Source organism: Petaurus breviceps, unplaced genomic scaffold (genome assembly GCF_028583685.1).
Source record: "Petaurus breviceps papuanus isolate PSGF00001 unplaced genomic scaffold, PetGlider_PUasm1.0 90895, whole genome shotgun sequence".
Taxonomy (NCBI): domain Eukaryota; kingdom Metazoa; phylum Chordata; class Mammalia; order Diprotodontia; family Petauridae; genus Petaurus; species Petaurus breviceps.
This window is the reverse complement of record NW_027187372.1, coordinates 27,194,324-27,217,499: the sequence shown is the minus strand read 5'-3', so window position 1 is coordinate 27,217,499 and position 23,176 is coordinate 27,194,324. Positions and strand designations below refer to the sequence as shown.

The 23,176-nt window shown below is 40.7% G+C and overlaps 1 protein-coding gene across 1 annotated transcript; it reads right to left on the bottom strand.

The window, feature by feature from the left end:
• On the bottom strand, positions 1-22,005 carry TIMM17A (translocase of inner mitochondrial membrane 17A). Its single transcript, XM_069074561.1, has 6 exons — positions 21,865-22,005; positions 11,477-11,576; positions 11,268-11,331; positions 4,775-4,903; positions 3,543-3,653; positions 1-899 (listed from the first exon to the last, which is right to left on the bottom strand). Exons 1-6 carry the CDS (start codon positions 21,888-21,890, stop codon positions 814-816), a joined length of 516 nt encoding a protein of 171 aa, XP_068930662.1. The 5' UTR covers positions 21,891-22,005; the 3' UTR covers positions 1-813.
• Between the last annotated feature and the right edge of the window lie 1,171 nt (positions 22,006-23,176).

The window sequence follows — 23,176 nt, the reverse complement described above, 5'->3', positions numbered from 1 at the left end:
TCACAAAAAATGTCCATATTTTATTTTCAATTCCACAAATAAACAACAAACTTTTCCAATAATGAAAACTATTCCAACTCTGAGCTCTTCTTTTACAGGACCAAGCATTTTGGATACCAGTCATTTCTGGTGAGATTTTTAATGGTCAGAAACCAAGGCACAGTAGCCTCAGAGAAGTTTGTAGTTGACAGCCCCAAAAGGGCACAGCATATTTCACTTTCCCTGTAAGGCGATGTTGTGAGAAAAATCAGCACTTTACTGTATTCCTTTGATGCTTAAAGTATTTTACTAAAAATAACCTGTGCTGGATTGGCATCATTTTCATATACAATCCATTTCAGGAGTAAGAAAATATTCTAACTCCAATGCATGCAGGTCTAAATCTATTTTTGTTGAGAAGATGAAGTATTTGAGGCTGAAAAGTGGAGCACTACTACTGATCTTGAAAGAAAGAACAAGTTCCAGGGGGCATATTATTGTTTGAACCACAGAACAACAAATCAGGCAGAGAAGTCCATAAGGAAATCAACTTCAATACTCTCCCTTTGGTCCTTCATCTTCTAAGCACTTAAAATATTTCCTTTTTAATGATACTAGACATTTAATTTTATTAGAAATGCAATCCAAGTGTGAATAAATAAAATTTAAGCTTTTAGACTTTCTGTCCCAGGTTCCTTTAAATAGAAAAAGTGCTAAGTGTTTCTTCAGAATATTCAGCCCTTCTTGTCCAAATGCGACTGTAACTTGGTCTTCCAGAATCTTTCTAGAGCTAAAGATCATATTCTAATAAGAAACCTCTGGGCAATAGTCTCATTATTGATACTGCCGGTAGTCTCCAAATGGTGAAGGTGGCAACTGGGCTGGAGGCAACTGGGAAGGATCTTCAACAAACTGAGGTCCTGCAATTGACATAAATTTAAGTTTTACAGAAATCATATCACTCTTAAATATCAAGAAATCACAACTAAAAGTAGCAAACAACATGGTTGAAAAAAGTGTCTGCATTGAGTCTAACCAATGGAAAATACAATGCATTAAACTAAAAGCATCAGTCAAGTTTTATTTTTAGGGTTGCCTAATTTCTGTACCAGCATGACAGTACTGGAAGCGCTTCAAACTTAGTAGGACAGATGACAGCCTGGCTTTCCTTGTGCTTAGGAGTGAAGATCACTCAAATACTGAGCCAGAAATGCTGTGTAGATTAATTTCAGCAAAGAGCAGAGTCAAAATTTTAAGTAATTGCAATAACAAGCTGCTGGAGCCACCCACCCTGGAATCTTCTTACCTCCTGCCATACTTTATTGCTGTTATTAAAAGCATTTGTTTTCAATTTTATGGAAAATAGAAGAAATCATATTCTGTAAAACATTTATAAAATGCAGGTTCGCCATAAGACTACCCAGTGAGCCAGATCTATAAAGCCAACTAAGTGAACAGGAAGATGCTAGTGGCTTTTTCTAGACTAGAGTCTTGTGGCACTGAGTTTGCAGAGACTGGAATGATAAAGACTGACATTTATGTAAAGCTTTAAGGGCTACAAAGCACTTTCTTTACAAAGAAATTGTTTATTTTATAGTATGTAATGCAAGTATTATCTCATTTTACAGATGAGGAAACTAAAACTTAAGACAGGTTTACGTGATTTGCCCATGGTCCTAACTTCAAATGTAGCAATGTTTTGCAATCTGCATTACCCTGCGATGCTATTTCTCTATAGAAGGGTGTGTGATTGTGTGTGAACACAAATGAGAAAGAGAGAAACTAAAGCAGTTCAATGAGCGTAGAGAATGAAATTTTATATAAACTTTGTATTTTCTACTTTATTTGGCATAGTACTATGCACACAGCAAAGGCTAAATATTTTCTCAACTGAAATGAAGGACTATTGTGGGAGTAATGACAATTTTTTAACATGGACAAGTGAAGGGCATTTAATGATCGCCAGCATTTACAGAGCTCACTACTTAAGTGTTTGACTTTGAGATCTGGGCCTGGACCTCCCTGACTTCCAGTCCAACACTTGATCACTTGTCACCACTGGGTCGCATGGCTGCCTTGAACATAAGAACCCAGGTTTTTTTTTTAAATGAGAACAAATTATAGATACTAGAGTTTTTCCCCCCACAAAATGCTTCACTATATTTGTGTTAGCAGCAGAATTTAATGAAATTCAGAGAATTATAATGGATTGCCTCATTGCTAGAATAATAATTTTTAATTGATCTTGGGATTGATTTTTTCCCCATGAGAATTTCTTTGAAATGATGTATTTATTTTATGCATGATTTACTTTCTAAGAGGTTTTCTTTACACAAAATTTCCAGAAATGTTGATCTACTGCAAAAACAGGTATTTCTGAAACATTTTTTTAATTAGACAAAAGTTGAGTAAATAATGATGCCTTCAAAGACACTATGTAGCTTCTGGATGAAGGTTTCATTTTGTTGATTGAACTCTTCAAGAAAACAAGGCCATAGCAAGTAAAGCATAACTAAAATACCAACATTTCCTTAAGAGAGTCTGGAATGTATGGGAAATTTTTCCCTTTTTGTAAAGATGTTTAATATGACTATTTTCATCTTTGCAGTGTTTGACTGAAATAAAAAAGTATTCTAGTAGAGTGTGGCAGAATGTGGCTATCCCAATGGGATGCTAACTTTAAAGTGGTGACTAAAAAGTACACAGATCAGATAGAAAGAGTCCATGAGGTCATCCAGTCCATCCCAATGGTATCTAATGAGCAGAGTACCATTTGAAGGTTGTGCCAGAAGGATATGGGATCTTTGCTCAGTGCATAGGGAAATGAGATTAGATCAGGAGAAAAGATCTATTCCCCACACTCCAGACTGATTCTTGTCTAAGTGCTTGAACCAGTTTTTAACCTGTTCCACTCCCCTGCTTGTCTTCTTAAAGAACAGACTGGTCAATGTTTTGCTATTACTGTCTTAGACAGAGTGTGATCCCCCTCTGCTAGTTCCAGTGTCAGTCCCTACTAATACCATTCTCCTTCCCTGTGGTCCCAGGGAAAAACAGTTACAAATTTAGAGTAAGAGTTGTTTGAAGTTTCTATGGTTACAATGGCCAAATTAGATTCAACATGATAATGAGCTCCTAAACTTTTCTCCCCAAAAGCTGCAGAATTAATAATAAACAGCCAATAAGCACTGACATGCACCTTACCAATGAAGTTGCATGGTCCCTTTTCCCCAGTTAACCCAAAATGCTTGGAAAAAAAGGAAATTGTGGAAAAGATTCACTGCAAACTATATAGCTAGTTACTTTTTGTTTTTCTTAAAACACAGTACATAAAACCCATGTCCTATTCTTTAAATGTCACGGTCATCTACTACCAACATCCTCAGGGTTCCCACAACAAAGTGTGAACATCTTTCATCAGAAGATACCCCCAATGCTGATGAAGGCATCAGCACAAATAAACTCAACTTAAGTAATAGTGTATCTAAAGGTCAGCGAACCATTCCAAAACCAAAATTTTAGCTGTTGAGAACACAGCTACTAGAGTCTAGTGGAGGAATACTTACCATTTGGAAATTGTGAGGATGCAAATCTTGTTAACAGAATACCAGCTCCTTCTATTAAAGCAAGAAGAATGCCACCCATTGCAGCTGAACCAACCATGGCCACCGGTCCATCTGAAGGTATCAACGACAAGAGAAATTACCTTCCACTTCTTGCTTTATGCATTGGCCATACTAGGGGACAGGCTTGAGCCCAGTGGATATTGATCAGGAATTCTTAACCTCAGGTCCCTGACTTTGTCTTAAAAAAATATTTGGATAGCTATATCTATATCTATATCTATCTATCTATCTATCTATCTATATTTTTTTTTTGGTAAGCAATCGGGGTTAAGTAACTTGTTCAAGGTTACACGGCCAGTTATTTCTGGGTGTGATGCTAAGCGTCTGAGCCCAGGATTCAACCCCAGGTCATCCCAACACTGGAGCTGGTGCTCTTACTCGCTGACTCACCTGGCCGGCCTGGATAGCTATATTTCAATAAAATTGGTTTCATTTATAATCCAATACACTTTATTTTATGCACTTAATAACATTATTCTATGAAGGGGTTCATAGGCTTTTCCTTAGGATCCCCTTCTTTTTCTTTCCCAGGGCTGAGCTAGACTTTATAAGGCATTGGGGACTAATCAGCCCTTCTCTTCCTTTTCTGGGCCAAACGCACATCCCAGATGTCAGACCAGAAATGGAATGACTTTGGAGGTATACAGACATTTCAACTTGTCAACTATTATCTACTAGTATCCCAAATCCTGATTGTCTTGATTTTATGAGATACAGTTTTAAGTCATTAAGAAAAAATTCCTCAAATGCTAATGAATTACCACCATAGGAGAAATTATTAGCTGTTAACTTAGCAGTAACTATTACTGCTAAGAAACAACAAAATAGAAATCATTCAATGATATACCATCAAAAGACTGACCTGAACAACTTTCGCACAAAACAGTAGTTTCAGACAAGTTATAAAAGAAATATTTAAGGAAGCAAGCCTATTATACTAATAAAATGCCAAGAACTGCTATTTCTTATCTCTCTCAAAAATGCGAAGATAATAGTTCTTCTTTTCCTTTCTTAATTGCCATTATACATATTTCTGCTAAGTCAAATCAAGCAGGACTTAGCTTTTCCCCTGCAGCTATCACTTCTCACATACTGAGTTATGGCAAAGATGTGGAGCTTATTGAGGTCTTCCAAACAATCTTTCTTCTAGTGTAGCCATGAGAGTTTCTTACTTCTTGCTGCCAAAATGGCTCCAGTTAAGGCACCACTTGTGATGGAATTCCATGGATCTTCTTTTCCTCTGACTTTTACCATACTGCAATCAATCATGGAAAAAAGACCTCCCCAAACGGCAAAGCTACCTGTTCAGTTTAAGACAAAAACTCAAATTAGCAAAGATCCCAAATCTGAAAGAAGTAATTCAGGGCTAAAAAAAATCAGGTTGCATAAGTATACATTTTATAGACTATACATACAGAGCCTTGACATGTATTTGAGCTCTCTTCTTTCTCCCTTAACCTTTAATTTTTTCTGACTTTGCCAGTTTTTTCTTCTCAGCTCTTATTTTCTTCTCTCATTCATTAATTCATTCATTTATTGAACATCTAACCATGCTAGCTGCCGAAGGGATATCTCTCATTCTTTTCCCTTATTCATGCCTATAAACTATACAATCAGGTCATAACCCAATGCATAAAGAACCAATAGCGATAAACTAAGAAGAAAAAAAAACTGGTCTAAGAGGGGTTAGTATTTTAAAAAAAGGAATTATAATGAGGAGTCAGTATGAGTTCATCCATAGGTCATGCCAGAATAACCTAACTGCATTTTTTTTTTCCCTGAGAGGTTAATAAACTGGTAATAACACAGGGGAGTGTTTCATAGTTAACTTGGAATCTGGGGAGGCAGTTAACAACAACATAGCCTATGATATCCTTCTGGACAAGGTGGACTGATGAAGCCTGAATAACAGTACAGTTAGGTCGATTCAGAACTAACTGAATGACCTGACCCAAAGAATGGAGATAAATGGATTTTTTCTTTTTTTAAAGCAATTGGGGTTAAGTAACTTGCTCAAAGTTACATGGCCAGTTATTTCTGGGTGTGGTGCTGAGTATCTGAGCCCAGATTCGATCCCCAGGTCATCCCAACACTGGAGCAGGTGCTCTTACTCGATGAGCCACCTGGCCGCCCCTAAGCAATTGGGGTTAAGTAACTTGCTCAAGGTTACATGGCCAGGTGTTTCTGGGTGGGTGCTAAGTGTCTGAGCCCAGGATTCGATCTCCAGATCTTCTCAACACTGGAGCCAGTGCTCTTACTCGCTGTGCTACCTGGCCGCCCCTGGATTTTTTTCTTTAACCAAGGCTTAGATGGTATGCTTATTAAATTTGTGACTGACATGAAGCTAGATCAGTTATCAAGCTGGAGAAAAAAAAATGACAAGGATTAAAAAATATCTTGACAGGCTAGACCAATGGGCCAAACCTAAGAAAGATAAAGTATAAAACAGCTCAAGTATAGTTTGACAAGTTCATGGGAAAAGTGTTTTTTTTTTTTAGTGGATTTAGAGCTTGATATGTATCAACACTGTGATATAGCAGTCAAAAGAAATAATGTGATCTTAAACTGGCATTAATATGTGGGAGAATGATGGACCCCAGGTCAGATCATCTCTTTAGTCCTGTGTTTATTTCTGGGCATATTTAGGAACACAAGCAAGCTAGAATTCACAGTGAAGTGAATGGAAACTGTGCCACACAAGGATCATTTGAAGGAAATGAGGATGATCAGCTTGAAAAAAGAGATTTTAGGAGTGGCACATATTAGCTGTTTACAGAAAACGCTATTGTGTGGAAGAGAGGTAACACTTGTTTTGCTTAGCCAAAAAGGGCCAAACTTGAGGCCCCATGGACAGAAGCTGCAGAGAGACAGATTTTGGCTAACTGTTTAACTGTGGAAGGGACTGCCCTGGGCATGCCCAATTACTAGAGATCTTCAAGCAGAGAATGGATAATCATCTGTTATGATATGAGAGATTCCTGTTTAGGGACAGGTTGGATTCAGTTACATAAGGAGCTCATTCCAAATGTGACAATCTAAGAATGAAGGTGCCTGGGATGAAGTACCACTTTATTCCTTTGTAGACAAAATTTCACTGAATTTTTAATAGATTTTCAATTAAGCAATACAACAAACTCTAGAATACCAGGTACTTAATAAGTATATAGAATAGATATATTGTGGGTCTAATATGTTTTCTAAATATTGTTGTGCTGTTCATTCATTCTGCAGTTATCTTTTGGTTATCATAACAACCATTTGTTGCAGTAACCACACACTGGCACACCCAGGATGGCTGCTAGCACCAGTTCTTTGATCTGCTTTACTAGGAAAGATAGCTGTTTAAGGGATCAACAATCTTCTTTAATTACATTCACCAGTTCAGGGGAAGTCAGCACCCTGAACTTCAGAGAAAATACAAATGGAGAAATAAAGTCCAACAGATAGGGCTCTGACTGCCGAATCAAGTATATACTTTACATACATCCCTGGATTGAGAAAGCCTTTCTTTACCTCTAAGCAATCTCAGAGCTCTGAATATACAGGTCACTTAGAATCTCGACCAGGGAATCACAAGATCCTTCTCATAAGTGAGCCCCAAAGCAAAATACCAACTCAGAGTATATATACATACTTCTCAGAGCCAGAAGGCATCACAACCCTCCTAACTCTGCCTAATTAGAAATTAGCAAAAGGTGTGAAAGTCTTCCTACAAGCAAGTTTCCCTTAATGGGCTCCATGTGAGGTCTATTAATGGGCAGGGAAGATATTAAATCACATTAATACTACACCATTTAAACAAAGGAAAAATAATGACTATTTCCTCATCATGCCATAAAATGATATAAGAGAAAGTAAAAATAAAGGAATATTGTAACTCAAAGAAAAAATATCTACCACAGATAATGATGGAGATCTATTGGCTCACTGAAAGCTTAGCAGGTTTTGCATTTATTTGTGTTACTTTTATAGTAGACATGGTGAAAGCATGAGAATGCCTATGGAGTAAAAGTGCATGGCAAAAAACATCAAGAAGGGAAGGCTGGGAGAGAGGTGGCAGGAGGAAAGGAAAATATGGAGATGGAGCCTCTGAGAATGGCAAATACAAAAAATGCTTTTCTGCAGGGCAAAGAGTAGAGGCTTATAATGTAATGTAATTCTGAATTTGAAGATCCCTTTGTGTAGGCAAAAGTAGCAGGTACTTAGCACTTAGTAAGTGATCAAGCCTCTGCTGGGGCAACAGAAGGTATGAACTCCTGTCTCCTGTTACTGATGTAACAGGAAGGGGTTGGATGAAACAGGAAGCTAAAGCTGTGTGTATATAAGAAAAGCCCCAGAGAGGCACAGAGTTTCTTGGGATCAGCATCTGGTGGCAGAGCAGCTACATAAGAGAGAATGGAGAATTGAGCTAGAACTTCCCGAGAACTTGTGGTGGTGGAGTTTCTTCTGAACAGGAGCCCAAGAACCCAGGTGACAGAAGAGCCCAGGAGAAGCATGACGGGGATGCTGAGATTTTGTCTGGGACTTGGTTGAACCTTGAATTCCTGGAAGCAGAAATTGTGAAGGATCTGACATGGACTAGACCCTGTGAACTTCAGTGTGGAGCAGGATCTACCCAGAGAGCTGGACAAGGAACTGGGAGCTGTCTGCCATTGAGCCCAGGTGATAGTCTGGTGAATCCAGGTAGAATCCGGGACCATGAAGGGGATCCAGGGAATCTGAGAACTGGCCCCAAGTCAAGATGAAAAGACCTCTCCCTGGATACTGAGTAATAATGAAACTGTAGTTTACACCTAGGGGTGGAGGGGTTTGTGTATGATACTTAGTAATTGATTGATGAACAAGTGACTGAGTTAATCAAGACTTTGCCCCATGAGTGGAAGACTTTAACTACTGTACTTTGAGAAGTTGTAATATTGTGAATGCTGTACCTTGATTTTCTGTGAAAGTTTTGCTTTGATTTGTTATGGAATAGTGATTACTATATTGTGTAGTCAGAACCTTAAAAGTTGTTCACAGTAGCATTCTTCTGGAAAGCTGCTTGTGCATAGTATTACAAGGCTCTTAAGCCAAAACCAGGCATGAACATAAACCAGCTTGGCTATGCACAAGACCAAGAGGGGATACCAAAGCTGTCTTTACCAGGGAAGCTCCAATGCCACTCACCTTGCAGTGATTCTCTATTAACATTGTGACCCTGTACCTGGAACCTCTTTTGGTAACAAATATGTTTATGTTCAAAATATTTACTGGTTGCCTTTGCTGCCAGCAAGTGAGCTGGCTGATCAATACCCTAAAAAGTGAAGTCAGATTTTCCCAGCCTTACCCGCCACACTGTTCAGTAGGCTGTTGCTCATATATAGCATTCTAACTCTCATCTTTATCTGGAATGCTAATTCACATTAACCTTTGCTCCTGGAATCTTAGCTTCCTTCAATCTTTAGGTCAAGTGCTATCTGCTCAGTTTTTAGTGTTATCCCTCAATCCCCTAAATTAATTTATATGCACACACCTCATCATTTCCCACTGTTGGCTGCTCTGCCAAGCCTTCGTGATCTCCAGAAACTCATTCTGCAAGATGAAATCAGATCTGAATCTTACATCTCCCCAGACCATTTCCTTTCCTGGCTGCAGGATTCATCATGCCTCCCCATACTCTCCTTTTCAACTTCTTTTTATGTTGTCTTCCCCATTAGATTGTTAAGATCTTTGAGGGCAGGGAAGGTCTTAAGTCTTTCTTATCTCCACAGTATATAATACAGTGCCCAGCAAATAGTAAGTGCTTAATAAATGCTTACTGATCTGTAAGTCTCCAGGATTGAACTTGATTTACTTTTCTTCATTTATATACTGGTATAAGTAAGGTGAATTTTAGTGTGTGTAAAGTGGATTTTTGTTATTTCTTAAGAGTTCAGTTTCCCAGAGAGACCCAACTTGCCCTACTAGAAAGTCAGGAGGGTGAAGGAGGAGGATATGAGAGAACAGATTGGGGGAAGAGGTATTCAGTAGGCTTGCTGTTTTGAGGTGCGGGGCAGGGGAAAGACAGGGAGAGAAAAAATTGTAACTCAAAATATTGTGGAGATGAATGTTGAAAACTAAAAATAAAAAAAAAGTTCAGTTTTCCAGGATCCAGAGCTATAACAATCTCTTGTTCCCAGGTATTAGATGAGTTCCCACAGTTATGGTTCAAAACATCACCACACTTGAGCAGCATTACATAATGATAAATAATATAAATATCCACTGCAACTTCAAAGTGAGATAGAGGGATGGGGTGATGTAAACATGTGAGGCTATTGCTAGCAATACGCCTTCTTTACCTGTTCACCCTATAAAACAGGGTCATTGGTCAGTGAATGGGGAACCTTAGGGTTGAGTGCACAGCTGCTGTACGTGCCTTGATTGATCCCCATTAAACCTTGGGGGGAATCTATGTTTGCCTCAACTGGCCCCCATTGAGGCTTAAGGTGATTTAGGGGATGCACACGGAGTGCCTGTCTCAACTGACCCCGTTGAGACGCAGGGGTAGTTGGCCCCCCCTTCTAGCCAGCTCCCGCAAGAAGGGTGATTAGGGAATGCTATAGGAGTTTGTCCTCCCATTATCAGCAATCCTCTTCTGAGAAAACTAGACTAAAGACTATTAGCCCATTCTTAAGTGTCTTTCCTGTCTGACCAGATCGAGTGAACCTGTGCTAGCAGCCCCGCTGTGTGCTGTGTTTATTTGTGTTATAACTGGTTTACCTAACTGTAAGCTTTATATGAAACCAAGGGATTAATATCTTGTTACTTCAATTCAAGCAAGTTAGGTTCTGGGGGACACACAAAGTTCAAATAAACCAGCATCCCAGCCCTCTCAGACCTTATAAATAAATAGGGGAGTGATACACGAATTGCTATAATGATACCTATGTACACAAGAAGTGTAAACAAGGTGTAATGTGAGATTTCAAAGAGAAAAGGTCCTTAATAAAGAGAAGTATCAGGGAGTGGGTGCCATTTGAACTAGATTTTAATAAATGGCTAGAAACTCAGTAAAAAGTCCAGGGAAGGGTATGTTTTATTTCTCCTCACCAGGTACTTGAGATATACTGCTACTCATAGCAAAGAGCAAAGTTAGCACAACTGTCTCCTAATTCTTGGCATATTTACCTTTGTGTCCTAGAAAATAGTTCTCCTACTTTTCAAGTATCTCTCATAAGGCCCCTTAATATTTTCCTTCAGCTTCCCCAGAAGCAACCATTTTCTTTCTCAAAATTTACAACTTTAGGGGTGGCTAGGTGGCCACTGGCCCTGGAGTCAGGAGGATCTGAGTTCAAATCTGAACTCAGACACTTAACTAGCTGTGTGACCTTGGGAAAGTCACTTAACCCCAACTGTCCTGCCTCCAAAGAGCAAAAACAAAAAAAACCCCTACAACTTTAAACATTTTTCTCCTTCTATCCAAAAAGTGTATTTTGAGAAAATGAGGGTGTTCATAAGGTATACTGTTTAAATCTTATTTTTTGAAGCAGACCATGAAGGTATCAGAGTTTGTGATGATGTTTTCCAGGAATAAGCAATTAAAAGTCAAACTGAGATAAACAATTGACATACTCCACAAAGATTGGAGATTCGTCTTCAGTAATCAGGAAAAAATAAATAGATCTGAACATGAAATAGTTTTACCTCCCAGTTGTGGTGCTCTGGTTTTGATGGCTGTCAAACTGCCTCGAAGCCGGTGGCTTACCCCCTGAGAAAACAAAATCAAGTGACCAGAAGATATTAGAAGTGCAACTGATTGCCAACACACTGATAGAATCTGTGTTGTTGTTGTTGTTGTTTTTAAATAAATCAAATCTGGGTTCCATGTAGAGGGCTAGTTTCCATACACTCACCACAGGAGAATTGCGAAAACCTTTGATTGCTTGGAAGATACCACCTCCTATGGTACCCATAGTGAAAGCACCACCACAGTCATCCACAATTCGCCAGGGGCTAAGAGGAAAAAGAAAACAAAAACAAACAAAAAAAACCCTTTAATGATGTCATATATTTCAAAGCTTGCCTTCTTCACAAAACCTTCCCAGTTTAAATGATGATGACCCTCAAACACAGGCCCAGCCCAATTAATTAAATTCTGCCCCACAAAATATATACAGAGCTATGTGGTAGTGAATTTATGTTAACAGCATTCAGTTCATGTTAAAATAACTTTGGCCCACAATCCATCAATAAATGAGTATTTTTAAGTAGCTATGATGCACCAAGCATTGTGCTAGATGCTAGGTACCCAAGTACAAAGAATGAAGCCATTTTCACTCACAAGGTGCCTACTACACTCTAATGGAGAAATATTTGTAAAATAAAAACAACATAAAATTAATAAATATAAAAATATACAAAGCAATTCAATACAAGGTAGTTTGGTGGGAGGGGAGCCCTTAGGAGTTGACAGGACCAGGAAAAGTTTTATGCAGAAGATGGGGCTTGGGTATCATGATATTTTTTGCAGAAGTGGGAGACAGCACATACCGTCAAACTCAGATTCCTAAGCAAGTTAGTTCTGGAGAACTGCTTTCTCTTTTTTCATTCTCTGTTATAAGAGACTACTCTCTGGGGTGGAAGAAAAGGGTGACATATTTGGAAATGAACAGATATACGAATATTGATATCGAAGATAAGAAACTCCCTCTACTGATACAGGTCAGCATCTTCTTTCTCTGTAACTCATCATCTTGAGAAAGGTGCTCAGAAGACCAAGAAGTTAAGGGATTTGCTTAGTCTCTTTATGTTGAGGCAGGACGGGAATCTAGACCTTCTTGGTTCAAGGCCACCTCTCTATCCAGTATGCCAAGACTGCCTCTAAATGAAAATGAAGGTGATATATAAACAAAAAATAGCAATAAGTACTGACTTTGAAAAGGGATCTCACACTGGCAGCTATGGGAAGAATGTACCAGGGAAGAAAGACAATCAGATGAGTGAGAATTCGTATAAAACTAAATGAAGGTGCCGGGGGTAGCTTTATGAGTATCCAAGAGGGAATGATGAGGGATGGCTCCCTCTAGGTTCAGCAGGAATTCGAGTCTTATCTAAGACCAGAAAACCTGCAATAGCATCTGGAAAGAATTCAAGGTCTCAGGCTTAAGTGGAGTGAGAGTTGTAGAAGTTTATTGTTAAGCTTCTATGAGAAGGGGGCAAGAGTCCTTTAGGGGACCTGAGAGTGAGAGGGGTACATGCTTTTACTTTTAAAGGGTAAGGCTGCCATTGGGCTGACCGGACTGAGGGGACCTCAGTGCATAGATAGTGCTAGAGCTGACCTAGAGGAACTTGTGACTTTAGTGCATAGATAGTTTAGATGAGATTTGGGCCAGACCAGAGGAGACATGAAGAGATTAAGTAAGAACAAAGGAATCATAAGGTGTTGAGTCGGATAGGGGGAAGGGGCAGAGCCCGAGGCTGGGAAAGGGATTTCACAGATTACAATTTTACAATAAAAATTGCAGTTACAATTGTACAAACTGGTTTTACAAATTGATTTAGACCCCAGGTACCCCATCAGGAACAGAATGCAAGGATACTGTAGAAACAGACACAAGACAGAGACAGCCATGCCCTCCACAGGGGCCTCCAGGAAGCTAGATCACCTAGGGGTGATGCTTTGGAGGCTGTACTTAGTCAGGTGTGTTTTGGACTAGAGGATGGCTATGATCCCTTCCAACTCTTGAGATTCCTAGTTCTATTAAGTCTGAGATTCAAATGGGATCCTTGAATTCTAAGAATGCAGTTTACAGATGAACTCTTCTCTACAATTACATGATAAAGACCACAACGATCAACTATTAATAGTTGTTAAAAAAAAAAAAAGAGAGTGGAAGATGGTGCAGATTTCTGACTACAAAATTACAAGAAATTAAGATACAGAGTAAAGTTCAGAAGCTGGGCTCTCTCATCTAATGCAGGTAAAAGCTGAGAGGAAAATGCTGGGTTGACTGGATGGTTTGGATAGACTATACCAAATCAACCTAACATGGAAGAAAGAATATGATAGTTCTGTGAGTGTGAAGGCTCTCTGGGTAGGGAGTCTGCCTTAAGAGACTTTCTTAAGACTTGAGGGAAGGCATTAGTATGACTGAAGTAAGATGGCTTTGATTTTGGCCAAGTCTTTGTTAGAAGATAGCACTGTGACATTGAGGTCATATTCCCTCCCTACCTCACCAAGTGGAGATGGGTGAGGAGCAGAGGGGACAAGAGGATCTACTTATCCAGACTGTGTGGCACTAATCCTATCAACCAGTGCTAGTTAAAGCTCACTGGGTACAAGACACAGGGAAAGACCTACTTACTCATCAAACTTCAGAGACTTGCTAGTGACAAGCTGATTAGCTAAATTCCCAGTGCATTAGCCTCATCCATGCTGAATGTTCCACATACAAGGACTAATTTTTAAAAATTTTAAAAGATAGAACCAATAAACATACCCTGAAACCTATAAACAAAGCAGTGTCCATCCTGTGACCACTCCCATAATCATTAATGATAATGTAAAAAGTTAAATAAAAAATAATAAAAACAAGTAAATGTCTACGCATGGTCTTCTAATAGGATCAAGATCACTTGCCCAGCTCTCCTTTATGGCAGTGACCAGGTCAGCCAGAAAACTTCTTGGGAAGAACAAATATTGCCCCAACGAGGAAGAGAATTTCAGATAATACAAGGTCCCTCCCCCATCTATAAATTATTCATGCTATATACTTAAGCCATTCATTTTCATTCACACATCACAGAAACAACAGTAGTTTCCTGGAGAGGAGGCAAGTAGGTTAGCTTCCTGTAGAATTCAAAACAAATAAATGTTCAGAGTATCTACTGTTAGGCTGAGACAATGCTAAGCACTCTGGGAAATAGAACTGAAAAATAAGGCAACAGTTACAGAGCTTATAAGCATCTGGTTGGAGATATTCAGATGATGATGCTGTCTCATATTTATATTGTACTTTAATGTTCACAATTACATACATTACTTCATTTGAGTGTCATAACAATCCAGGTAATATTTTTATAGAGAAGAAAGCAGAGCTTCCTAACAGTTAAGTGTGGGTGTGTGTGTGTATGTGTGGGGGGAATCTGAACCCAAATCTTTCCTTTCTCTTTCCACCAACTTTTTTAAAAAAGGGGGGCAGGCATTTCACAGCTAAAGTAAAAAAGGCAGGAATTTGAAAAGCGCGTCAAGGAGACTGTGAATTTAGATGCAGCCGACCATAGTTATTGCTATAATAGAAGACAATAAAATTGGACAGCTAGGTTGAGAGGCCGGCCTTAATGCTAAGCCCAGGAGTTTAGATGTTAATGTATAGGCAGGCAATGGGGAACCATTTAAAATGTTTTGAACAGGGTAATGATAATATTTTAATTATAATAATAGAGTAATATAGTATTTTAGAAAGAATAGAGAGATTGCCTTCTGCAAGATGAAAGAGCTTGGTACTAAGGGGCTCAGGTAAGAAGCTACTTTTTGTTGTTGCTCAGTAGTTTCCAGTCATGTCCACCTCTTCACGACCCCATTTTGGGGTGGTTGTGGCAGAGATACTAGAGTAGTTTGCCACTTACTTCTCCAGCTCATTTTAAAGATGAAAAACTGAGGCAAACAGGGTTAAGTGACTTGTTCAAGGTCACATAGGTAGCGTCTCAGGCTGGATTTGAATTTGCAATGTTGAGGTTTAGGGGTGCTGGGATCCCTAAATGGCAACATGCAGGTCCTGACCAAATTAATTCAATCCAAATCTTCTTTCAGTCAGAGACAAGGTTTATTAGAACACAGACAGAGGTTGGCCATGATTCTAAAAATCCACTATACTGGCCAAGACTCTTAAGGAATCTAAGCATTGACACACTTTAAAGGAATCTGAGCACCTTAATGGAGGCAAGATGGATCTTATATACATTAAGACTGTGGGAAGAATCTAGAAGTGGCCAAATATTCTGGGGGTGCCTGGAGGTAACAGAGAAGGGTCAGAATGCCAGGGACCTGGACCACATGGCCAAGGGAGAATGGGGTCTAGATAGGATCAAGGCAGTGGCAGTCTAGGATGGGGCCAGGTGCAGACAATGAAAATGCAGTTAATTAACTGGGAAGGGTTGACTTCCCCAGGTGAACACTGAGCACCTGGGTCACAAGGGAAAGTATGGGAGCTTTTCCCTTTTTGCAGTCTAGATCCCAAAGACAGTCTTTTCCTTTTGGGGGTTCGGATCCCATCCCCATCAACGACAATGAGTCTTCCAAACACCAAGCCCAGCACTCTAACCACTAAGCCACCTAGCAGCCCAAGCACCTACCATCACTAGACCCAAATCTTGGTTACTAGCCTAGCCCTCCATTGTCTGTCATCTACAGGTAGTCTTCAACTATTTCCCACCCTTAATCCTCAAGATTCTCCTTAGACTCCTCCTCTAGACCACCCCCTAAATCCTCCCTCAATTTTTCTGTATATAAGCTCCATCTTGCCTCCATGTGGTTGCCAAGAATTATCTAGCACAGATTCACTCGGAATCAGATTATTCTGGCCTGCTTGTCCAATACAAGTGTCACCTAGGCTCCCTAAGAGTCTACCCATGAAGGAGAGTCTTTAATAAACTTTGCTTTACTTTGGCTGAGAGAAGACTTGAGTCTAATTCATTCGGCTGGATCCAGCATGTTGGTATTTTGGTGTCTCGAGCACCCCTAAACCTTAAACCCCAACACAAGTACAAGAGTTCTGAGCTAGGGTTGAATAGCAGTGCTCAGGAATAGAAAAGTCATACACAAAAGAATCAACAGGACAGAGTCTGGAGAGACAGACAGCCTACACAGGACGGCCATTTCAGAGTTGAGAACAAGGTGAAGGGCAGCACTGAAGTAAGTGTTGGGAAAAGGAACATGTTCAGTGCCATCAGGGTGCTGCCTGGACTACTTCACTCAACTCTAAAGAAAAGTTAGTTATTAGAGCCAAATAAAGGATGACCCACCACCCCAAACTATATCTTGGCTCCAAAGATCAAAGTGTTGGATGCAACAATGGAGCCCTTGGGTCAATCCCCAGCTCCTGCGGCCTGTTTCCTCATCTAAAACAAAGGGGCTACTTCCAGTTCTAAAAATCTGATTCTGTGCTAAATATTTTTGTTGTATGGTTAACCCATACACTGCTAAGGTCTCTAAGAAAAGACTACACTAACCATTAGTCAAGACTGTCCAAGCATCCATATTATGCCAAGTGCTGCAGACACATTCAATATTCTCAAGGGGGCAAGGAACATTCATTAAGCCATTCAACATTTCATTAAGCTCAATATTTCTACTGAGTTCTCAATATTTATACCGAGTTCAATGTATATTGTACTAGGTGCTTCAGAAGAAACAAAGGTGAACGAAAGTCTCAACAAGAGCCACTCCCCAACAGATAAGTGGTCAAATACAAGATGTCAATCATATGAAGATGCTCCAAATCACTAAAATAAGAGAAATGCAGATTAAAACACTTCTAAGGTTCTACCTCATGCCTAATCATTACTGGCAAAACAAGAAAAAAGAAAAATAGCAATTCTGAAGCTGCTGTGAGAGGACAGGAGCTGTTGGTGAAGTTGTAAATTAGTTCAATTGTTATGGAGCACAATTTGAACTGAAATGTCAAATGTCACTAACCTATATATAAGCTCTGATACAGCATTATTATTAGGCACACACCCCAAGGAGGTCAAGGATAGAGTTGTACACGGACCCTTATATGTAAGATTTATACCAACTTTTTTTTGTTACGGCCAATTATTAGAAAAAACATAGGGAACTGAGGTATATGAATATCACAGAACATTAATGTGCTGTTAGAAATGAAGAAAAAGACAGAATGAAATGAGCAAAATAAGAGGAACAATTTACACAATGACCAGAACAATATGAAAGGAAAAAGCTTAGAAGTAACTAATCATGATTGTAAGAGACTGATGAAATATCTAATTCCTAACTCTCAGCAGAGGGGTAATGGATTAGAAGTTCAAACAAGACATGATCAATGTATTTGTTGTTTGACTATAACCATTAGAAGAGAGGGTTTCTACCTGGAGGGCAAGAATTGAATAAATGATAAATGAGGGAAAAGAGCATGGGAAAAAATTTATGCACATTAGAAGGCAAGACTACAGGGGACACAATTAGCACAGTTGTATTATTTTGTTGAAGTTAATGCTTCTTTTTAAAAAAAAAGTTTAAACAGTTTTTTTTGATACAATCTTTTTTTGTATACTAAAAAGTGTTTGTTAAGTTCACAAATAATAATAAAAAAAGACAGGGCTCATAGCGAGTAAAAAGTGAAAGATAAATATGCAGGTTACTACAGTAAAAAGTAGAAAATTATTTCCTCCATAATGTTTCAAACAGCTCTACAATCCACAAGAGTCCATGCCCTGGAATGTGCCTTCCCCTTCCTCTCCCAATTAGTGACAGGATAGGCAGATTTGAGAATCATCTGGGAGAAGAGGGCCCAGAACAGAACCCTTCGGAAGAAGCAGTCGGCTAGGTAGCAAGAGACCAAGGAGACAGTGGTGTCCTAAAAACCTAGAGGGAAGAGTAGCAAGGACAGAGTGATCAACAGTGTCTGAGGATGCAGAGAGATGAAGAAGAGTAAGGACTGAGAAAAAGCCATCAGATTTTGAGTCAGAGAATCCAGGTGAGATTCTCTCTCTTCCTATGGGATGTGTGATTCCAAGCTAATCACTGAGTCTCCACCAGTAAGACAAAGGGCTTGGACCAGACCCTCATCCCTACTTACATCCTACAGATTGGGAAGACCAGTTAGGAAGGTCTGACCAATCCTGACAATTGCAGGAATAGAAAGGAAGAAGCTGATGCAGGAGCAATCAGAGGCCAAAGCACTACGATATGGAGAGAAGATTCAAATTTGATATATAAGTTTCCCCCACTGTATTAACAGAAGAAATAGAAGGGTTATTATTATTAGGAGGAGCTGGGAAGTGTTTAGCTTAAGAGACAGGAGGGAGCTACAGAAGATGAATGAAATCATGCATAAAGCTGATGGCTAACGCCAATAGATGACATCAAATAAATCTGAGGATGGAACCTTGCAGAATGCCTGCATTTTGATGGTGAAAATATTCACATCAAAAAGGCTGAGCCTTATCCATCCTATTTCCTCAATATATTTTATATCAATCTATTTATACTACAACCACCCTTGTGACCTGTTCATCACCTGCCTGGACAATTACAATGTTATCGTAATTCATCCCTGGCACCTAGTGTCTCACCTTTCTAATCTATCCTGCCCGGAGATGTCAGTGATATTCTTAAAAGTACAAGTCACTTCCCTGCTCAAGAAATTCTATTCCTCTAGGATAAAATTTAATTTTCTATTTGGTATCTGAAGCCCTTCACAATCCAGCTCCAGCCTATCTTTCCAGGCTGATAACACATTATGCATACTATATTCCAGTCAAACTGACCTACTCTGGTTGCTCATACAGGAAATTCCCTTCTATCTCCATCTATGCCTTCCCTCTCCTTAACCATCTCTGCTTCTTAGAACCCCCCACCTCTTTTCAAGGCCCAGAAGTCCAAGTGCTACCTCCTATACAAAGCCATCCCTAATTTCCCCACTTAATGCTTTCCTTCACTACCACCACATCTTGCCCTTAGAAATTAGTCTCTATTAACTTCTCTGTGTATGTGATTTCCCCCACCATAAAGTTTCATTTTTGACTCTGCGGCCTTAGCACAGTGCCTGGCCCATAACAGACTAGCAAATAAGAAGAGGGGAGATCGGAAATTAGAGAGAAAGTACAATCAGGATAGTACAATATTACAGAAGTCAAGGAGGAACCAAGTGTCAAAAAAGACAGCAGCTTCAGAAGCCAAAGGGATATCAAGAGAATGAGGACTGAAAAAAGTCCAATGGAAATGGTGATTGTGGGGTTCCCTCCCCTGTGAGAGAGAAGTTTATTGTAGTAATGGAGTTGGTCCATTTTTCATACCTATCTTTTCATCCCATACCACTTTGGTTTATCCTTCTTTCTAAGCTATTTTAATGGCTTCCTATAGGTTTCCCCTGACTTTCTCCTCTCTAATTCATTCATTTCATTTAACAACCAAAATAATCTTCATAATATACTAGACTGACCATGCCATTTCTGTTCTCAAAAATCTTCAGTGGCTTCCTATTATCTATGTGAAATAGAAGCTCCTTCACTGAGTATTTAAGAGCCTCTGCAATGTAGCTACAACCTACATTTTCAATATTATTTTGCTTGTGTCACCTTCATGCATTCCACATTCTAACTACAATCTAACCAGTCTACAAGTTACCCATACCTAGATGATTTTAAACCTATTTTTGTTCATGCCTGCAAACACTCCCCCATCCCCATCTCAACCCAATTAAATGTTTTTATACCTTTGATGTTCAGGTCAGTTAACATCTTCCCCATGAAGTTTTTCAGGATTGACTCACCTAAGTTTATCTAGACCCTTCCTTTACTATTATCTCATTCCTACCAGATATCATTCTTATCTGCATATATTTCTTCCACGAACTCAGAAAAGATCTTTGGGGGCAAGGACTCTTTTTCATCTTTATATCCCCAGCACCTAGTACAATTCCTTGTACATAATAGTTAATGTTAAATTGAAAGACAGTGTGAAAAGTATTAAGAAATGGTAAGTGGAAGCAGCTGTTAATAAGGAAGCATTCTTGTAAGAATTTTGGTGCTAAATGCAAAGTGGAGCTAGAAAAACCAGTAAGTTGGAGAGTCACTAGGTGTCGCAGGTAATGGAGAATCGGACAGGAGTCAGGAGAAACTGAGTTCAAATCCAGCCTCAGACACTTAACACTTACTAGCTGTGTGACCTTGGGAAAGTCACTTAACCCCAATTGTCCTGCCTTTTCCCCTCCAAAAAAAAAAAATTAAACCAACCGGTTGGTTGGCTTCTTCCCCCAGGGGGAAGGGAATAAAGCATTAACGATGTGCTAAGCACTTTTTATAAATATTATCTCATTTGATCTCCACAACAACCTTGTGAGGTATTATTATCCTCATTTTACAGATGAGGAAAGTTAGACAAAAGCTTAAATGATTTGCCAAGGGTCACATAACTAACTGTCTTGAGTTTGTAAAATTTGAACTCAGGTCTTCCTGATTCCAGACCAAGTCCTCTCCATTTACTATGCTACCAGCTACCTCTGACTATGTCTGTGGGAAAGAAGACATTGGTAAAGATGAAAATTCAATTAGGGAGATTAACCAATAGGATGAGTTCCTAAGGGAGTTGGCTACAGATGGCCCTGAAAAGGTACTCTCTCTGAAGGCAAACGTCTCCCAAGAAGATAGGCCTTGTAAAACTCACACTTGACTCTATTTCGTTTAGAAACTGCATGAACCTGGCTCTAAGGCGCTTTGCAGAACATGTCACCACACGCTGTATTTCAAGGGGAATTTGGAGCTCTGGGCTCCAGGCAACAGAAATTATCAAGGACAAAAGGCTACATTAACTTCAACAAGACTGGTTCTTTTCATGAAGACTGTTACAGTCAGAGAACACTGCTGCTCCCTGATCTCAGCCCTCCTGCCAACCCTCTTCCTTAATTTACAAGGGCTGTTTAAAAACTCAGCATTAGGTTGTAAGCTCCCTGGAGGTAGGGGCCGTCCTTTGCCTCTTCTTTAGCACTGTGCCTGGCACACAGTAGGCGCTTAATAAACGTTCACTGAGTTGGACTGACCATCCTAAGGAGGGATGGGGTACCTCCTGCAGCCCTTCAACTGGAAACTATGCACAAGTTACCCGGGGAGGCTGGGTTATTTCAGACACGCTTGGCTCTAAGGCCACGGGGCACTAGACTCCAGGACCCCTTCCCTTCCCCCACAGCGTGCTCCTGGGGGCGGGGCGGGGAAAGGGGCCGCGGGAATGCGGAAAGGGAGCCAGGCAGGCCCAGACACCGGAGGTCAGGGGCCGGATGCGGCCCCTTCTCCCGCTGAAACCGCGGAATCCCACTAGGGCTCAGCCCAAGGTGGCGGGCGGCCTGGGGCGGCGATAGAGCCGAGGGGGGGGCGTCGGGCCCGAACGCAAGGTCACGGCCAGGCCCGGCCTGGGAAGCCGGGGAGGCGGGTCGGGCCCGGGGTCGGCCTGGTGGGCAGGGGCGCGCGCGCGCGGCGAGGTCGCCTCACGGGGCCAGCCCGAAGGGGGAGAAAGGCAGGAAATCGGGGGCTGGAAGGAAACAGGCTGGTGGTTGGGGCGGCTCACCAGGGCTCACGGGCGTACTCCTCCATCTTGCATGGAGCGGCGAGGAGGATGCCGGGCGAACGGGGCGGAGCTAAACCGCTCTCCCAGTGCAAGTGACCTCTGTCCCCGGGAGAGCCCCAGGGGAGGGCTGGGCGGCTAATGGGGACGAGGATTGGCTCGCCTCTTTTTGCGGAGAGCCAATGGGAGAAGCAGCCCGGGGAGACGTGAGTGGGCGCGGCTTCTCGAGGATTTGCTAAAGAAACTATTCCGTTACCGGCGAGGTCGGCGTCACGGGTTCGAATTCTCGCTTTGCTGCTGTCTCTTCTGTGGTTTCATTTTCATTTGGAAAGTTTCCTAAACTCTAAAGAAATTTTGAATTACGCTTACGAATTAATGTTTCATGGGGGTCATACGATTAAGACTCAGAAGTGACCTTGGAGATTATCTGACCTCCAAACCAAGAGGACTTGGGTTCAAGTTCTAGGTTTGACTCCTGCTCTGCCTAGAGCCTCGAGTCTGGAATCAGGAAGACCTGAGTTCAAATGCAGACGCTTAAAAGCTGGGCTTAGCCTCTGCCTGCCTCAGTTTGCTCAACCAAAATGGAATGACAGACAAAATGGTTGTTGGGATCCATTAGTTTGCAAGTCAGTCAACAAACGTTAAGTGCCTACTTTGTGCCGGTCACTGCATTAAAGAAAGGCAGGAGATAACCCCTATCCTCGGGAAGACCCAGCCTAATGAGGGAAGGCACCTGATTAGGGAGGGCTGGGCCCATGTGGATGAAAGGAGATCACATGCATGACCCGCTTTGCCAAACCTTAAAGTCTCCCTCTGAGAGTGTGGTCTGGGGGCAGACCACTTTACATTGCTCTAAGCTTGCACAGACCCGCGTTGCAGGAGGGAGTTTCCTCATCCCAAAGTTCCAGAGAGCCTTATAAGGGATGGACACCCTACATCCCGTCTCCCGAAGTGGTCCTGAAGATGCTCCCAGGAGTCTATGCGATAGGAACCTGCGTCCCAGCACTTCGAAAACCAACAGCTTTATTTGCCTCTGCAAAATCCTTCAAACGTTAATCATAAAGAGACAAACATGGCAGTTACAACAAGGCTTGCGAATATTGACCAGCTTCCATTCTATATTAATCCCCCCACAGAGGGGATCTTATTAGGTCTTAACATGCCAAACACTAAGGTAGGTATGTTTGACTGTTTCCTTATTAATTTACAACCTATTTCTCATTATTAATAGGGAATTATTATTACTCCCACTCTAGCTTATCTTAAAATGAACTTGAAAAACCTTTCCCAATAGTAATTGTATATTAAATCCCAT